The following is a 15,776-nucleotide window of genomic DNA, read 5'->3' on the forward strand; positions in this document are numbered from 1 at the left end:
GCATGTATCAAATGCTTGCACTAAAATTAAGTCTTCAATCGTCCATATTTTCTCAATTATTAATACACCAGACAGCTGCAGTAGCTCTAGCAAAAATAGCAGCCACACTTTTCCAAAAGTCAAGGCAGCCATGAGATGTCTGCCTGGGGACTTTCCTGAGTAGGAACAGGACAGTCTCTGGTGGGACAAAAAGAACGAGAACCTCCAGGGGAGCAACAAAGCAGAGAAACTGGTTTCAGTAGGGAAACTGGAAAATGACACTCCCCCCAACACACACACACACACACGTGCGCGCACACACACACATGCACGCACACACCAACCTCTTTGAAACAGAACCATTTCTGTGCATGAAAAAAGTGGACGAAAAAGCCTGCCTTTCTGCCCAACTTAGGGGGATAACAAACAATTCAGAACATTAAACAGTAAGCCAAGGAGCGCCAATCACTTTGGCGTATTCTGAAATGGGACCTAGCAAATTGTGCTGACCTACATGGGGTGGGGCAAGGTTAAACAAATATGCCTTTTTTAGACTCCTGGAACTAAATAAATGCCTAGCCCCCCCCCCCCCCCAAAAAAAAAAACAAACTGTAAGTTACCAGCTTTGCATTTTAAACAGATTTTTGCATCCCCTTATGAGAGTCGGATCATACATATTCTTCATGTAAATATTCATACCTGAGAAGTGTTTTTGCAGTGCAAAACTAAGTCATCAGAGATTTGCAATTCAATGTTTTCTGACCTCAACAATGATCTTGAATCTTAATTCAAAATTACGCAGCAGGACACGCAATGAGAACCAAACAGATTTTGAAGGATAAGCTTTTGGGGTTTGCTAAGGCTGCTGAGCCAGTGCTCAAATGCTCTGCCCCCATCAAGGTTCGGTGGAGAATAGTTCGGATATGAACGTACCCTCCACATCGCCTGCCACAGTTCTGACTTCGCATCACTCTCACCGTTACATCTTGATGAGTAAGGTACCAGCACCTCATCTGCCCTACAAGTGCAAGTCCTATACGTGTGCCACGTTTCCCACCAGGGCTGCATATCCAGTGCCTAAGACCCAAGACGGTACTTCATTTTGGCTGTCTCACAAGATGTGAAAATCAGCCATTTTTCAATAAATGCCAACACATGTCAGAGAAACGCAGCACGGCTACTTGGAAAAGGCTGTTCGTTTATTAATAAAATCTCCCTGGGGGAAAGCGCCTGGTGTGGAATGTTTTGGGATGGGCAACGTTATTCAGAGGCAGGCTTGCTAACACAACACAAACAGCACCCAGGTACCACTTACCATTTGCGATCTGTTCTTCGGACAGCCATTGATGTCTTCAATCTTTTCATTTGCTGAGGAAGGAAACACAAGTCAGAGACTTAAATAAGCACCAGAGAGACACTTTCCATAGCGATGTTCAGGACACTCGAGGCCGAGCGAGTCCTAAGGCCCGGGCTGGGGTTTGTCCAATCAACGCAGGCATGTGAAATACTGAGACGCATCTAGCAAGCTTCAGGACTTACTCATCAAGCCGCCAGCCCCCAGGGACAGCTGGGGCAAGGTCGTCATCATTCAAACCACAGACAACTGCATGGGCGACAGTTCTGGAGTGATGGGGCACGGACTGGGAAAGAGAGTGAGCCATGAGTGTGCTCTGAGCGCTTCGAATGGCAAGGACCCCCAAATCCTCCCTACGGAAGATGCAATTGCTCAGAGCATACCAGTCCAGCCCCAGCTCAGCTCCTAGGGACAAGGCCGTGAAGGAAAGCGTCTCATCTCATCCTTAGCCAGACGGCCTAGCACTGCTTTTGTTGGTCCTGGTTCTATTCCCCAAGTGGTGGCAGGCCAATGCGGGGAAACAAGCAAGTGATACTCCACGCAGCAAGTCTATAGCCACACATATGTTTGAGGCCACGAAAGAACCCAGCTACTTGGAGAAGTGATAGAGAGAGGTTGTGCTGAATTAATCGAGAGCTGCTAAGAAGGAGCCACGGCCCAGCTGCTCAAGGTGAGCATGACTCGTCCTAAGTATGGATGAAAGCACACAGCCTGCAATAATCTATGAAGAAGTTGAGAGTGGAGCAGCACAAGGCAGTAAGCATTGGCGCCGGAGCACTGGCTTTGGGGGCAAAGATGTGTCAGTTTGAATCTCAGCTCCAAGGACCCTCAGCTGTGTGACCCTAGCTGGGTCCCTCCACCTCTCTGAGCCAGCTTTCTCATCCTCAAAATGGAGCTAATACTACCCACTTCAGAAGAGGAGAAGTAAGAATGAGACACAGGATACCAACAAAAAGCCTGGCACAATGTCTAGCCCGCAGTAGACACTCCTTAGAATTAACATGGACCCATTAGTATAGACTCTTACCGTTTACGTAAAATAAGTACAATAAAAGTTTTATCTTTGTTGTCTCTGAGTTAAGGACAGAAATTCAGGTCTCCGGAGCAAAGAACTAGGAATTTACCTCCTCCGCCCCAGTCCCCTGGCCCCACATCAGCAAGCCCTCACCCAGAGATGGATGTGGCATGTTCAGGGCCTCTGTTCCCCCTGCACCCTGCATCGGCCTCTATTACGTGAGTCACCATCTAACATGCATTCGTCCTTTCCTTGTGTCCCTCAACTGTACTGTGAGGGCCTGGTAGACATATGGTATATTGCTCACATTTGCATCCTTAGATCTCAGTAACTGCTTGCAAAACCGAACTTTAAAAAAAAAGATGTATTGATTTGAAAGGCAGAGTGACAGAGAAAGAGGAGAGAAGAAGCAGGTAGGGTGAGACAGAGGGAGAGAGAACATTCCATCCACCGTTTGCTCCCCAGATGGCTGCAAAGGCCAAGGCTAGGTGAAGCCAAAGACAGGAGCCAGGAGCTCCATCCTGGTCTCCCACATGGCAGGTAGGAACCTAAGCACCTGGGCCATCATCTGCTCCCTTCTCAGGCACATCAGCAGGAAACTGATCAGAAGCAAAACAGGGGCCTGCAACGAGGTACAGTGGATAAAACCACCACCTGCAGTGCCGGCATCCCATATGGCCGCCGGTTTGAGTCCTGGCTGCTCCTCTTCCAATCCAGCTCTCTGCTGTGGCCTGGGAAAGCAGTAGAAGATGGCTCAAGTCGTTGGGCCCCTGAACCCATGTGGAAGACCCAGAAGCTGCTCTTGGCTTTGGATTGGTGCAGCTCCAGCTGTTGCAGCCATCTGGGGAGTGAACCAGCAGATAGAAGACCTCTCTGTCTCTGTCTCTGTCTGTCTCTCTCTCTCTCTGTGCCTCTGCCTTTCAAATAAATAAATAAACAAATAAATAAATATATAAATCTTAAAAAAAAAAGCAGCAAAACAGCCAGGACTTGAACACGAGATGAAGTTTCTCAAGCTGCAGCCTACTGTGCCACAGAACTGAATTTTTAAAAATTTCACATCAGATTTTTAACAAAACAATGCCTAAAACTTGCACAAGAATGCATTAAAAACTGTCTGAAAAGGGTAATAGAATCAGTGTCCCAAGTCTCCAAAATCATAGAGCACTTGAACTTAAATATAGCTCAGCATGATCACCAACGGGGCTTATTGTTTTTACCTTGAGACAGAGGTGAAAAACAAGAAAGCAAGTGAAGAGCAGGAAACTGATTGAAAATCTAATCACCATGAGAGCCTGGATAGTCTACGTGCAACCTAATCTATAACTTCCTTAGGACTCACCAAAAGTGATTGATGTTGAAGTTCATGACCCATTTGAGGAAATTCCAACCTCTGCAGACTCTGTCTAGTTGTCTTAACTCTGCACGACCTAGGAACGCTGGGATAAGAATCTTAGAAAGCTTTGCTCCCAAAGCAGGTGCCATGAAAAGCACGTCTAAGATACCCAGTAAATGGGCTGACTCCTGGATATCTGCTCCTCATTTTACCTAAATATACAGTTAGGCAGAAATGCTACCAGCATTTACTACAACCCCAGAGCTTAGCACAGGAGCCTCTCAAATACTGGTTGATTGGAAACACTTCAATGAATCAAGGTTTTACTGCCTATTCTGAGACAGCTGTCCTTTCATCTGTAAATACAGACATTCATACTGAAGGCGAGGGGGGGGGGTAGAAGGACACTAGACAAACAGCAGTGCTTCGTACATAGAAATCATGGCAGGCAAACACCATGACCTTGGATTATAATACTCATCACTGGTAAAAACAAATATATGGCTTTTGAGAGTCAAGGCCAATCAAGGTATTTTTCAATTGGATATTCATGATGGTCAAAGTCATAAATCATTAGCTTCTGATCAATACCCAGTTCAGCATTAGGTCATTAGTACTCATTACAGTGAAGGACGGTAACTACGACCCTAAGAAGTCACTCGGGACATTTTAAAGATTCTCCGTATACCATCTGTATCAATGAAACCAAAAGGCCTGGTCTAGCAGCTCCTCTAGTTCTTGTTCACGGTCTGTCACCTACACCCAGAGAGGAGCTCTGAATTCAAATGTCACAGCTCCTTTGGGCCTAATGCTGCTATTTGACAGCAATCAAAATAAACCTATGGGGTGGAGTCTATGTGTGAGCACTCAAAAGAGTACTTGGCAAGAGAGCAATTTAAACAACTAATCCAAACTCAAAATAGATGCTTAATAAAAATGCAAAACCAGTCTTTGGCCTTCAAGTCCCCAAGTTCATTCCATCTAAATACTGTTAGATTCCCAAGAATTTGTATGGTTGTCATAAATAGTTAAGGCACCCCCAGCAGTTCTGAATCTTTGGAAAGAAGGAAGAGTGTGGTCTTCAGAACTGATTGATTCATTCATTCAATCAGGGTAGGGGGGTCCTTGGAAGGAGCCCAAAAGCAGATCAGTAAAACTACAAAGGCATCTGTCCCTAAAGTCCTTGTGTGAGATTTGAACTTGCACTAATTGATTTAGCCCAGCATGTGCAAAACATTCTTGCCCTAGCAATGCAGTGACATGCACACAAGGTGACAAGCACCAACGTATTGATTAATTAAGTGACTTTTCAAAAGACCTCCCCAGAAGGAATCAGGGAATTTTAACATCCTGGGCATCTATGCCCTTGCCAGCCCTGGCCGTTGGCTGCCCTGCCAAATGGGAGGAGGGGGAGAGAAACTGGTCACTCAGAAAGACAAATGACTTACCCAAGGTCACACAACAGCAGGCCATGCATAGAAAGAAGGCGGATTCCTACATGTTGTCTGAATTTCCTGTGCTTAAAGGATGCCCAAATGGTGACAGAAAATAAGCTGCTTCCAAGGTGAAGTCTTTCCCCTTCTCTCTTCAGTCCCTCTTCTCTCCAATCCTCTTGTTCATCCTGTTTCCATCCCGTTCTTCTCTGTCCTTCTCCTACCCCTACTCTCTCCAACTCTCCTGCTCTCTCCAACCCTGCTGGAATCCTTTCTGAGTGACAGTGCTGTGAGCAGAGGGAGGGAGGCCTCTCTCCCCTCTCTCTCTCTCTCTCTCTCTCTCTCTCCTGGCCTTGTAAACCTTTCTAATAACTCATGGAGATGGCATGGTGATGGGCTGGCAGGCAACTGCCGAATTTAGGCAACTCACAATGCAAGAAGATAATCACACTAATAAGAGGCTGCACCAGGCACTCAGGCCTTAGCTGCTGAAGGAAGGGCATACAAAGGCAGAAGGCAAAGATGGGAGTGCTGATGTGTGGACGTGTGGGAGAAGCAGAGGATGCACAAAGCTTCGAAGTCACACACCTAAGGTGAGCTGGCCTTTGTCCATAGCATGGTGCTCATTCGCCAGTCTGGCCACAGTCCCCTCCCCCAAGGAATGCCTCCCCTGACTGCTTCACCTTGCAAAAATCCCGCTTTGGTTTGAGATCTTGGCCTATATATGAATTCATCAAGGAAGCTTTTCTTGATTCTTTCCACAGCCCCTGGTCCTTCACCCTTCTGCACTGTGCTCCTCCCAGGCCAGACAGGGACGATCAGACTGACAGCCAGTTTTGATGGGACTTCATCCACTTTTTATTTTGAAATAACTTCAAGCTTCCAGAAATCATGGGAACCCTCCGGGGGATACCCATCTAACTTCGTCCATTTATCACCTTGTTTTTCTGTCCTGAAACGTTTCAGAGCAAGGTACGCAGACTGTACCCTTTGACCATCACACTTACTGAGTGCTTCTAAAGGACAAGGGTATTGTCTTCCATGGTACAATCAACACAATTCAGAAAATTGAACATTGATCCAATTCCAATATTCCAATTTTGTGGATTAACACAAAAATATCATCCTAAGCATTTCACTGTGCTGCGCAGGACACAGTCCAGGATCCCACACTGCATTCACATCTCTTTAGTCTTCTTTCTTTTGCAGCTGTCTCAAAAACTGACATTTTGGGGACAAAACAATTTTTTCTCTGCTTTTTTTCTAGAATGTGCTACAATTTGTGTTTGTCTGAGAATCCCCATGATTAGTGTCAGGCTTTTTCCACCCCAGACTGGAACACGTCAGTGGTGCTCTGTTCTCCCCAGAGTGGCACCTCAGGATGAACATGACATCCGTCCATCTCTTGCCAGGGACGTGATTTTGATCAGCTGGTGTCAGGATGCAGACTGGAGACCTCCTTCTGGGGTTGCTACACCTGCCCTTGGAACTGGAAAGCAACGGTGGAGATAAATGCAAACATCCCACCTCTGCTCAAGCTTCTTCCTCTGAATTTCAGCCTCTGCTGAAGATTCCTGCCTTAATCCTCACCATGATGGCTGGCTGCAGCTCCCTCTATATTCACCATCACCTGTGTTCTCCTGTGTAGCTAGCCCTGTCTTCTCTACTGAAGCATCTGTTTCTTGCTGATCAACTTCTTGCCGGGACGGATTGCAGATTTCCATTTTCTTCAGGGGTTGCAATCCAGATCACCCTCAGTTTATTTTGGTGCTCTCACTGTTCTAGATTAGATTGTTCTTTGGAGTCCTGGAGGGCAGAACTGGTACTTGTGGGGATTCTGACTCAAACAAAGAGCAGCTGTTAGGTCTAGATGCTCGTACCTTCCCCAAATTCATGAAGGACTCCCAACTTCAGTATGATGGCATTTGGTGGTGGGGCTTGTCAAAGGTGACCGAATATGGAGGGAAGGCTTTGTGAATGAGATTGGACTTTTAGAAATCACTTGTCCTTTCTGCCAGAGGAGGGCACAGTGAGAAAACAGCCATTGGGGCTGGTGCCTTGGTGTCCTGGGTAAAGCTTCCCTACCCATGACACCAACATCCCATATGGACACTGGTTCACATCCCTGCTGCTCCACTTCTGATTCAGGTCCCTGCTATGGCCTGGGAAAAGCAGTGGAAGATGGACCAAGTACTTGGGTCCCTGCACCCAAGCAGCTCCTGGCTTCTGCCTGGCCCAGCCCCAGCCATTTGCAGTCATTTGGGGAGTGAACCAGTGGATGGTTCACTGTCTCTCCCTTTCTCTATGTAACTCTTTCAAATAAAAAAAAAATCTTTAAAAAAAGAAAAGAGCCCTCTACGGACAGGGAAACAGAACCTCACTAGACGGTCAATCTACTGGCACCTTGATCTTGGACTTCTCAGCCTCTTGAACTATAAGAGATCAATTTCAATTGTTTATAAGCCACTCACTCTATGCTGTTTCACTACAGCATAACAGATGCAGACAGAGCTTTGAAGAATTCCAACTCTCCATCATTAGGATGAGCTCTGGGGAGCTGCCCACCACAGGAAGTCATTAATAAAGGCTGCTCACTGCTTCTGATGGAAGTCCATGCACCAGGTTAGGGCTTTTAAAGGTTCTTTCTAATCCTGAAAATTGTAGGTTCCAGAAGGAGGAAAGCATGGACACGACAGGGTGGAGACTCACACAAATGAGATTCTCATCCCTAATCCTCCCTACTCCTCCTAACATCACTGCATGCCAGGCACCCTGCCAATGCCATGAACTCAGAAAGGAAAACAACCTGGACCAGGTCTAGAGAAGACCCAGGCTTAAGATGGCAGCCAGCGCAACGATGGCAGAGGGTCCCCCCAGCTCTGTCCGGGGGTCTAAGAGAGCAAAGTATGAGTAGGCGTTCGCCAGTGCCTTTCTTTGGAAAGGCCAAGTGCTACCACTAGAATTCTATCCAGCACAAGATGGACGGGGCAGTCATTTGGGGAAATTTGTGTGGACATACAGGCAGATATACAGACATGCAAACAAACTGATAAGAATTCTACTACTATAATTTTAATGATTCGTGACTACTTTAAAATTGACTTTCTATGAGTAAAGTTGAACATATGTTTATTTGATTATTTTTTATAGCCCTGGCCTGTTTTTCCTATTAGACCATGATATTTTTACTTTTTATTTGTTTAACTCTTTATACAGCCAATTAGCCTTTTAGGATAATGTGAATTAAAAATGTTATCTCAAATGAAAAATAAAGATACAGACATACAGATATCTGTAAATACACACATATGAGTATGTGCATATTCAATGCTTGTACACATACAACACATATATAAGTATGTCTCCTTACATCTTCTTTTCAAGGGTCTATGTATGGGGGAAGGCAGGGATTTCAGAAGTAAACAAAAGTCAAATAATCAATAATTCAGCACCCCGGTCAGAAAATGCTGCCCCTCCTCCCTCACCAGCAGAGTTACATTCGCCGGATGTGCGAAGGTTAGGGGCTCTGAACTGGCTGAAAGAAGTCACCTTGGAGACTTTGGGTCTCTGTTCTGCACACACAGAGCACAGGCTGAGTCCTGGCATGCCACAGTCCGGGGTCACATGCTGACATCTGGTCTCACTCCCGGGGTGCTGGTCTGCGGGATTCTCTCCTGGGTGCTGAGGGCAAGCCACTTGGTGGCCCACGGTGCGCCCTGCATTGCTGGAAGTAACTTGAGCCTGTTTGGGTCCTGTGTGCGGAGGCTGACCTCAGTCACGGAGATGCAGGGAAGCATCTTCCTGTGCAGGGATGTTAGGTGTGCTGGCTGACACTTGGAGCGCTGTGGTTAGAAAAATCATAACATGCATGCTACCAGGCGTCTTCTGAGCCCAGGGCAGACATGACTAATCCATCACGGCATACTCTGACACTGACAGCAAGATCCCATCACCTTTCTGTGTGTGCCTCACCAGGCAGTTTCTATCAAATGCTATCCAGGAACACATCATAGTCTGAGAACATATGTCATGACTGACACTTACCACTTTAATCTGCCTTAAGGTCAGACAAAACTACTATTGCTGCCCCATTTTAAAGGTGGGAAAACAGAGGCAACAGAGGTGAAGTCACTCTCAGGTCCCAAAATAGGGAGGAATGGAGCTGGGATGAGATCAAGTTCTCTCACTATGATCCATTTCCCACTTTATCTCTTGTCTGTGCTGAAGGCTAGCAAGTTTCCCATCAGAAACACCCTGTACAGGGGCTGGCTCTGTGGTGTGGTGTGGTGTGGTGTGGTATGTTAATCTGATGCCTGAGGCGCCAGCATCCCAAATGGGGGCCAGTTTGAGTCCCAGGTGCTCACTTCTGATTTAGCTCCCTGCTGATGCTCCTGGGAAGCAGTAGAAGATGACCCAAGTGCTTGGGCCCCTGCACCCACATACAAGACCCAGAAGAAGCTTCTGGCTCCCAGCTTTGGTCTGGCCCAGTCCTAGCTGTTGCAGCCATTTGGGGAGTGAACCAGCAGGTGGAAGACCTCTCTCTTCTCTTCTCTTTCTGTAACTTTGACTTTCAAATAAATAAAATTAAAAAAAAGAAATACTCTGTATTGTCCCAAGACACAATTGATGTAGGCCACACACCTAATTTGACCCTGGGCCTCCAAACCCATGCACAAGTTGCATTTTCCAAGGAAACTATCAAGAAAAGGGGAACTCCTCTTCCAAGGCTGGAGTCTTGCACATTCATCTTTTTAGTCCCATCAAGCATACAATGCTGGCATACAGTCGGTGCTCAATAAATGGTCACTGAACTCGTGGGGAGGCAGAGTCATACAGTAGGCCCAGCATCTCTGGATGGAGATGTGAAATAGACACAAAGCAAAGAACAGAAGGCTTGGATGCAGCTTTCCCTGGGTCAGGCGTCCACACAGACTTCATCTGTGGTACCAGCCTACTGAGCCTGACTGGCCTCCAACCTCTGCATCTGTGAGATGGAGGGACCATCACCTACTTCAGGAGGATACTGAAGAAAGCAAGGGACGAAAATCTCTAGAGAGTTTCAGTGTAGCTGTTTTGGCAGAGGTTAAGATAGCACTTGGGACACCTGTATTCCATATCAGAGCACCTGGGATCAAGTACTGTCTCTGCTTCCAATCCAGCTTCCTGCTAACGCACCTGGGAGGAAAGAGGTGATGGCTCCAGTACTTGGGTTCCTGCAACCCGCATGGAAGACACAAATTGAGTTCTGGGTGCGTGGTTGTTGCAGGCATTGAGGGAGAAAACTAACTGATGGAAAACCTCTCTGACTTCAAATAACATGAAAATAAATAAAAAATGTAAAGAGCTTGGTACAAGGGATGACAATGACTGGGTAGGGCTAGAAGAGGAGGAGAGTAGCAAACAGACTTCCAGGTGACTGCAGTGACGTCTACGCCCTGGCATTCATGCCCATGGCCTGCTTCTAACCCACAGACTGCGGCCAAGGTGGCCACCTTGCTTCTAACCCACAGACTGCGGCCAAGGTGGCCACCTTGCTTCTAATCCACAGACTGCGGCCAAGGTGGCCACCTTGCTTCTAACCCACAGACTGCGGCCAAGGTGGCCACCTTGCTTCTAACCCACAGACTGCGGCCAAGGTGGCCACCTTGCTGGCAGACTTCCTCTAGGAATGTTCTCCCCTGCTAGGTGGCCACATTGAGAGAAGCACATGGCAAGGACCTGAAACAGCTTCAAGGAGGTGAGGGTGGTCTCCAGCTGACAGCCAGAGACACCAGCATCCACTGTTCCGTAATCGCAAGGAACAGATTCTGCCAAAACCCGAGTGTAAAAGCAAATTTCTCCCCAACCACGTCCTTGAATGAGGATGCAGCCCTGATTGGCACCTTGAGGGCAGAGCACCTTAGTACTTAGTCTTGGCTAGGCAATTGCCTAGACTCCTGGTGCACAGATATTGTGAGATGATAGACAGATGGTCTATAACTTACAATGGTGCAACTTTTTTATTTATTTAATAATGAGTTTATTGGGGAATTAAATACTTTTTAAAAAGATGTTGTTTATTTACTTGGAAAGCAGAGTGACAGAGTAAGAGAGGGAGATATACAAAGAGAGACAGAAATTTTCCATCTGCTGGCTCCCTCCCCAAATGGCTACAACAGCTAGGCTGGGCCAGGCTGAAGGCAGGAGTCTGGAAAGCCATCCAGGTGTCCCAAGTGGGTGGCATGGACCCAGGTACTTGGGCCATCATTGGCTGCCTTCCCCAGCTGCATTAGCAGGGAGCTGGACTGGAAGCGGAGCAGCTGAGACTCGAATTGGCACTCTGGTACGGGATGCTGGTGCTGTGCAAAAGGTGGCTTAACCCACTGCATCACAAGGCTGGCTGCAAATGCATTTTTGACTCATGATATTTTTGGCTTAAAATAGATAACCAGGATGTAACCTCATCATATACTGAACAGCATGTGTATGTTGTTTTAAGCGGCTATGTTCGAAAATCCGTTATACGACCACAGAAAGCTGATGCAGGGAAGGGAGGGAGAAGGAGAGAAGGAGAAGAGGACTGAAGGTACCAGTGGCAAGAAATCTTTCTCTCTGAGTGGCTGTGGCGGCCCAAATGCTTCAGCGCAGGCCCACCTGCCTGCCCCTTCAGGTATGCTGCCCATGCTGTGAGCAGAGCTGCGGCCACAAAAGGCTGCCTCTCACTCCCAAGGACAGGCAGCTTGTCCACAGTAACACAGCCTCCCCCTGCGCCTGCCCGCTTGGCATGAGCTGGCTGCCAAGGCTGCCAGCGACAACAATCAGCCTAATGCCGTCTAATTGACCTCCTGCCTCCTCCTCTGTCGGCTGGGAGCTCTCAGGCACAACCAGCGGGGCTGTTGCCCTCAGGCTCCAGGCAAAACCCCGGCCAGCCTCCACCCGCCTGCCTCCACCGGAGAGACCCTCCCCACGCAGAACTCCACGGCTCCAGGTCCCTTCCCCTGGAATTCCAACCAGAACCAACCAACCCTCTCCGGAGGTCTAGCCTTTGATTTCTCAGACCCAGTTAGAGCGGGCAGGATTGAAAACAGCCCTACGTTGCTTTCTAAAATATGTTTTGAAATAGATCCAGAGTAAAACCCAGAAAAAGTCCCATTGAGGGTGAGGAAGACAGGAGGAGACAAAAAGGGGGCAGGGTGTCCCTCCCTCAAACCAGCAGCACTTCCCTCTTGGGTGGGCACTCATTTCTGCTAGGATGATAGAGATTGCTCTGTGCACGACCTCAATGGGAGAAGCAAGCTGGACCCCACACAAACCGCATCAAAAGACGGGGTCAACTTGTCAACACAGGAGACAAAGCGCTGCCCTTCTCTCTGATTTCAGCATTCCACTGCCCTTGCCCCACTGTATCGTAACCCGCCCTCCGGCAAGAGCCCACTCTTACCTACAACCTGGATGATCTGGGCCAGGAGGACGCCATCCGTCACATCTTGCTGCAGATCCTTGATGAGACGCTTGTGGCCGGATTTGGCCAGATAATGATTGGCCCAGTCCGTGTAGATCTGCAAACAAGCAAACAGGCAACTTCAGGAACCCACTCGGAGCGCATCTCAGCGTAGGAGGCAGCTGCTCCAGCCGGGGCTGCGGTGCAGCAGCCACTGTGGCGCTGGAGAGCTTGGGGGGCAGCCGGCACCATTCAAATGCAGGGCACTGTGCCGATCCTGCATTCAGCTCACCATCGCCTGGCTTTCTGCTATTGAGAGTGCCGCCATCCCGGCCCAGGGAAAAGCTAAAGAAAGCTTCAAAACACTCAGAAGCCTGAATGGGACAGGGGACACGGAACTAAACAGTCTGCTCCCGACGGCTCCAAACACATGCAAAGCTCCCCCGCCCCTTCCCAACTTCTTCTCTTTATTGAGAAGACGTATGGGGAGGTTACCACTCGACAGGCGTGTTTTAACGGGCCATTTCAGGATAAGCAAGCCTACTGAGTTAACTCAGTTCTCAGGAGCCTGAGCCCTGCCCCCCCCCCCCATGACTTTTGTGCCAGTGGAGTTATTCACAGCCTCACCAGCATCTCAAATTTAATCAGTTTAATTTCAAAGCCAGGCATCACTGACGCCACTGGGATGCTCTGTGAACAAGACCCAGGCAATTCCGGCATCATTCAATGACAACATGGGGATGTGTGGCACCCCACACAGCAAAGGCTGGGTGCCCCAGGGAAGGAGAAGAGGAGAGCCCGTCAGGGACCTCCTCCTTGGTCACAGAACCCCCAGAGCAAAAGAGTCCTCCCTTACAAAACAGGCAACAAGTGCCCGGAAACAACTCTCTCCCCAGCTGCCCGAGCCCAGAACAAACGAAACCAAGCAAAACACCTGCCCATGGACGTGGAGGGCTAAGTTCCAAGTGCGAATTTGTGAGTTGCCAGGAGGCTGTGTTGGTCGACACGTGGGTGCTTGTGTGTCAGTGCCTCTTTTCTCCAGCGATATCACAAATGACTGCTCAAAAAGGGAACTGTCCCCTCAACCGTTAGAGGCAAGAGGTTCATGTGTGAATCCACGCGACAACTCCACCAAGCTGATGGAGGCGGCCACCCTACCTCCCGGAATCCACGTGGCGCACACAGCAACAGACGCCCTCTCCCTCCTGTCCATGCTCAGCATAAGCTCACACCATGAGGGGCTGCCCCTCAAGGTGCCTGGAATGGGACAGGAGCAGCAAAGCCAGGGCCCCCACAGCAGCCCAGTTATGCTACTCCAAGTCCCAAGCAAAAACAGGAAGAGCTGCACAGCACAGCTAATCAAGAGGTGGGAGGGACAGCCCCGCCCACTCCCCCAGGGTCTCTGTCTTCCACTGCAGACACTCACAGGCAAACCACCCACACTAGGGTTCTAGTTCACACCTCAGCTCCAAGTACCCAATTCTTCAACCCACTCCCAAGTAGTCAAAGACCAAATCTCTAGGAAAGCAAGAGCCCCTTCAATTTTCTAAGTGCAGAGAAAGTGAAGAAGTGGAATGTTTTCTTGACAATTCCCGTGGCTAACCCAAAATGTAAACGATCTTTAAATTGTGGAGAGCCAGAGGAGGAGAGAAAGGAGAAGAAGCATTAAAAGGAATAGAAGCAAAGCTGGATTCAAATCCAGTTCTGTAGGCCCCACAAAGTAGGGGTTTGGGTCTGGTTCATTCAAAGTCATTTTCCAAAGTACCTACAACAGCAAAAGGCATATTAGAACTTCTCAATATACATCAGTGGACAAATGGATAGATGACCTCAGGTGAGCTACTTACCCCTCCGAGGTGAAGGTTTTTGCAGTGAGGGTAGGCACAGCAGGATAGGTCACAGCTTGGAACACCTGTGTCCCTTACTGGAATGCCTGGTTCAAGACCTGGCTACCTTCCAATCCAGCTTCCTGCCACAGCAGCTGGGAGACAGCAGGTGATGGCCCAAGTACTTGGGTTCCAGCCGTCCTCATGGGAGACTGGGATGGAGTTTGTGGCTCCTGGCCCTGGGGCCCTGGCTGTTGTGGGCATTTGGGGAGTGAACCAGCGGATGCCTGATCTCTCTCCTCCTCCTCCTGTCACTCTGGCTTTCAAATAAATCAATCTCCTTTTTTTTTAAAAGCAAATAAACATTTTAAAAAATTTTAAATTGTGAGTGTGCACAATCCAGTAGAAACCCAGGTTAAGCAAACTTGGAGCCATGATGAGGCCATGCAGGCAGCAGGTGCACCAGGGAGAACCTTCTAAGGCTTGGTGGTCAGATATGGCCCTGCTCAAGAAGGGCACCTCTTTACTCCAAAGCAAAAACTCTTCTCTGCACATTAAACTACCTACTCACCACTGCCTAAGTCATCGTCTCCGAGCTCAGCTTTAACCTAACCGCCTGCCCAGAGCATCACCAAGTACTTCCCCCTTCCCAGTGGATTGGAGGCTGAGCTTTCGCGCTTTGCCTACAGGCAGTCTGATCATCCGTGCACTTTTTACAGGACAGATCCAATCTTTGCAGGGGAGGCAGCATGAGTGCAAGCTAGAAACAATCTTTGGAATCTGACCAAATCAAGTTGGCCCTTGGCAAGTTCATTTTTATTAATCTTTCTGTTCCTCAGTGTTATCCTCTATAAAAATGAGGATTATACCAAAAAGATTATAAGGCAGGGGCTGGCAAAGTTCCACTGACCACCTGTTTCAATAAACAAATTCCACTGGGATGCAGCCATATCCGTTCTCTCTCTGGCTGCTTTCACGCCACCAGATCAAAGTTCAGCAATTGTGACAGAGACCTCTGGCCCACACAACCTCAAATATTTACAATCCAGCACTTCACAGAAAAAGTCTGCCAATGTGCATTATAAAGACTAAGTGAGAGGGGCCAGTGTTGTGGTGCAGCGGCTTAAGCTGCCACTTGCAATGCTGGCATCCCGCATTGGAGTCCCGGTTACTAAAGGCTTCTGATCCCTGCTGACGTGCCTGGGGAGGCAGCAGAGGATGGCCCAAGTGCTCAGGCCCCTGCCATCCACGTGGGAGGCCAGGATGGAGTTCCAGGCTCCTGGCATCGGCCTGGCCTAGCCCTGACTGTTGTGGCCATTTGAAGAGTGAACAAGTAGATGGAAGCTCTCTCTCTCTCTCTCTGTCTCTGATTCTCTGCCTCTTAAATAAATAAATCTTAAAAAAAAAAAAAAA

General features: G+C 48.4%; 1 protein-coding gene across 2 annotated transcripts in view; it reads right to left on the minus strand.

Annotated features, from left to right (window-relative positions):
* Positions 1 to 15,776, minus strand: part of NAV2 (neuron navigator 2) — a 406,486-nt gene that overhangs the window by 268,593 nt on the left and 122,117 nt on the right. For both annotated transcript variants that reach the window (XM_062196388.1, XM_062196387.1), the window contains exons 2-3: positions 12,538 to 12,655; positions 1,295 to 1,347 (exon numbers count right to left, since the gene is read on the minus strand). In XM_062196388.1, coding sequence (XP_062052372.1) covers positions 1,295 to 1,347; positions 12,538 to 12,655 — 171 coding nt within the window. The remainder of the gene's footprint in view (positions 1 to 1,294; positions 1,348 to 12,537; positions 12,656 to 15,776) is intronic.

This window comes from Lepus europaeus, chromosome 7 (assembly GCF_033115175.1).
Source record: "Lepus europaeus isolate LE1 chromosome 7, mLepTim1.pri, whole genome shotgun sequence".
Taxonomy (NCBI): Eukaryota; Metazoa; Chordata; class Mammalia; order Lagomorpha; family Leporidae; genus Lepus; species Lepus europaeus.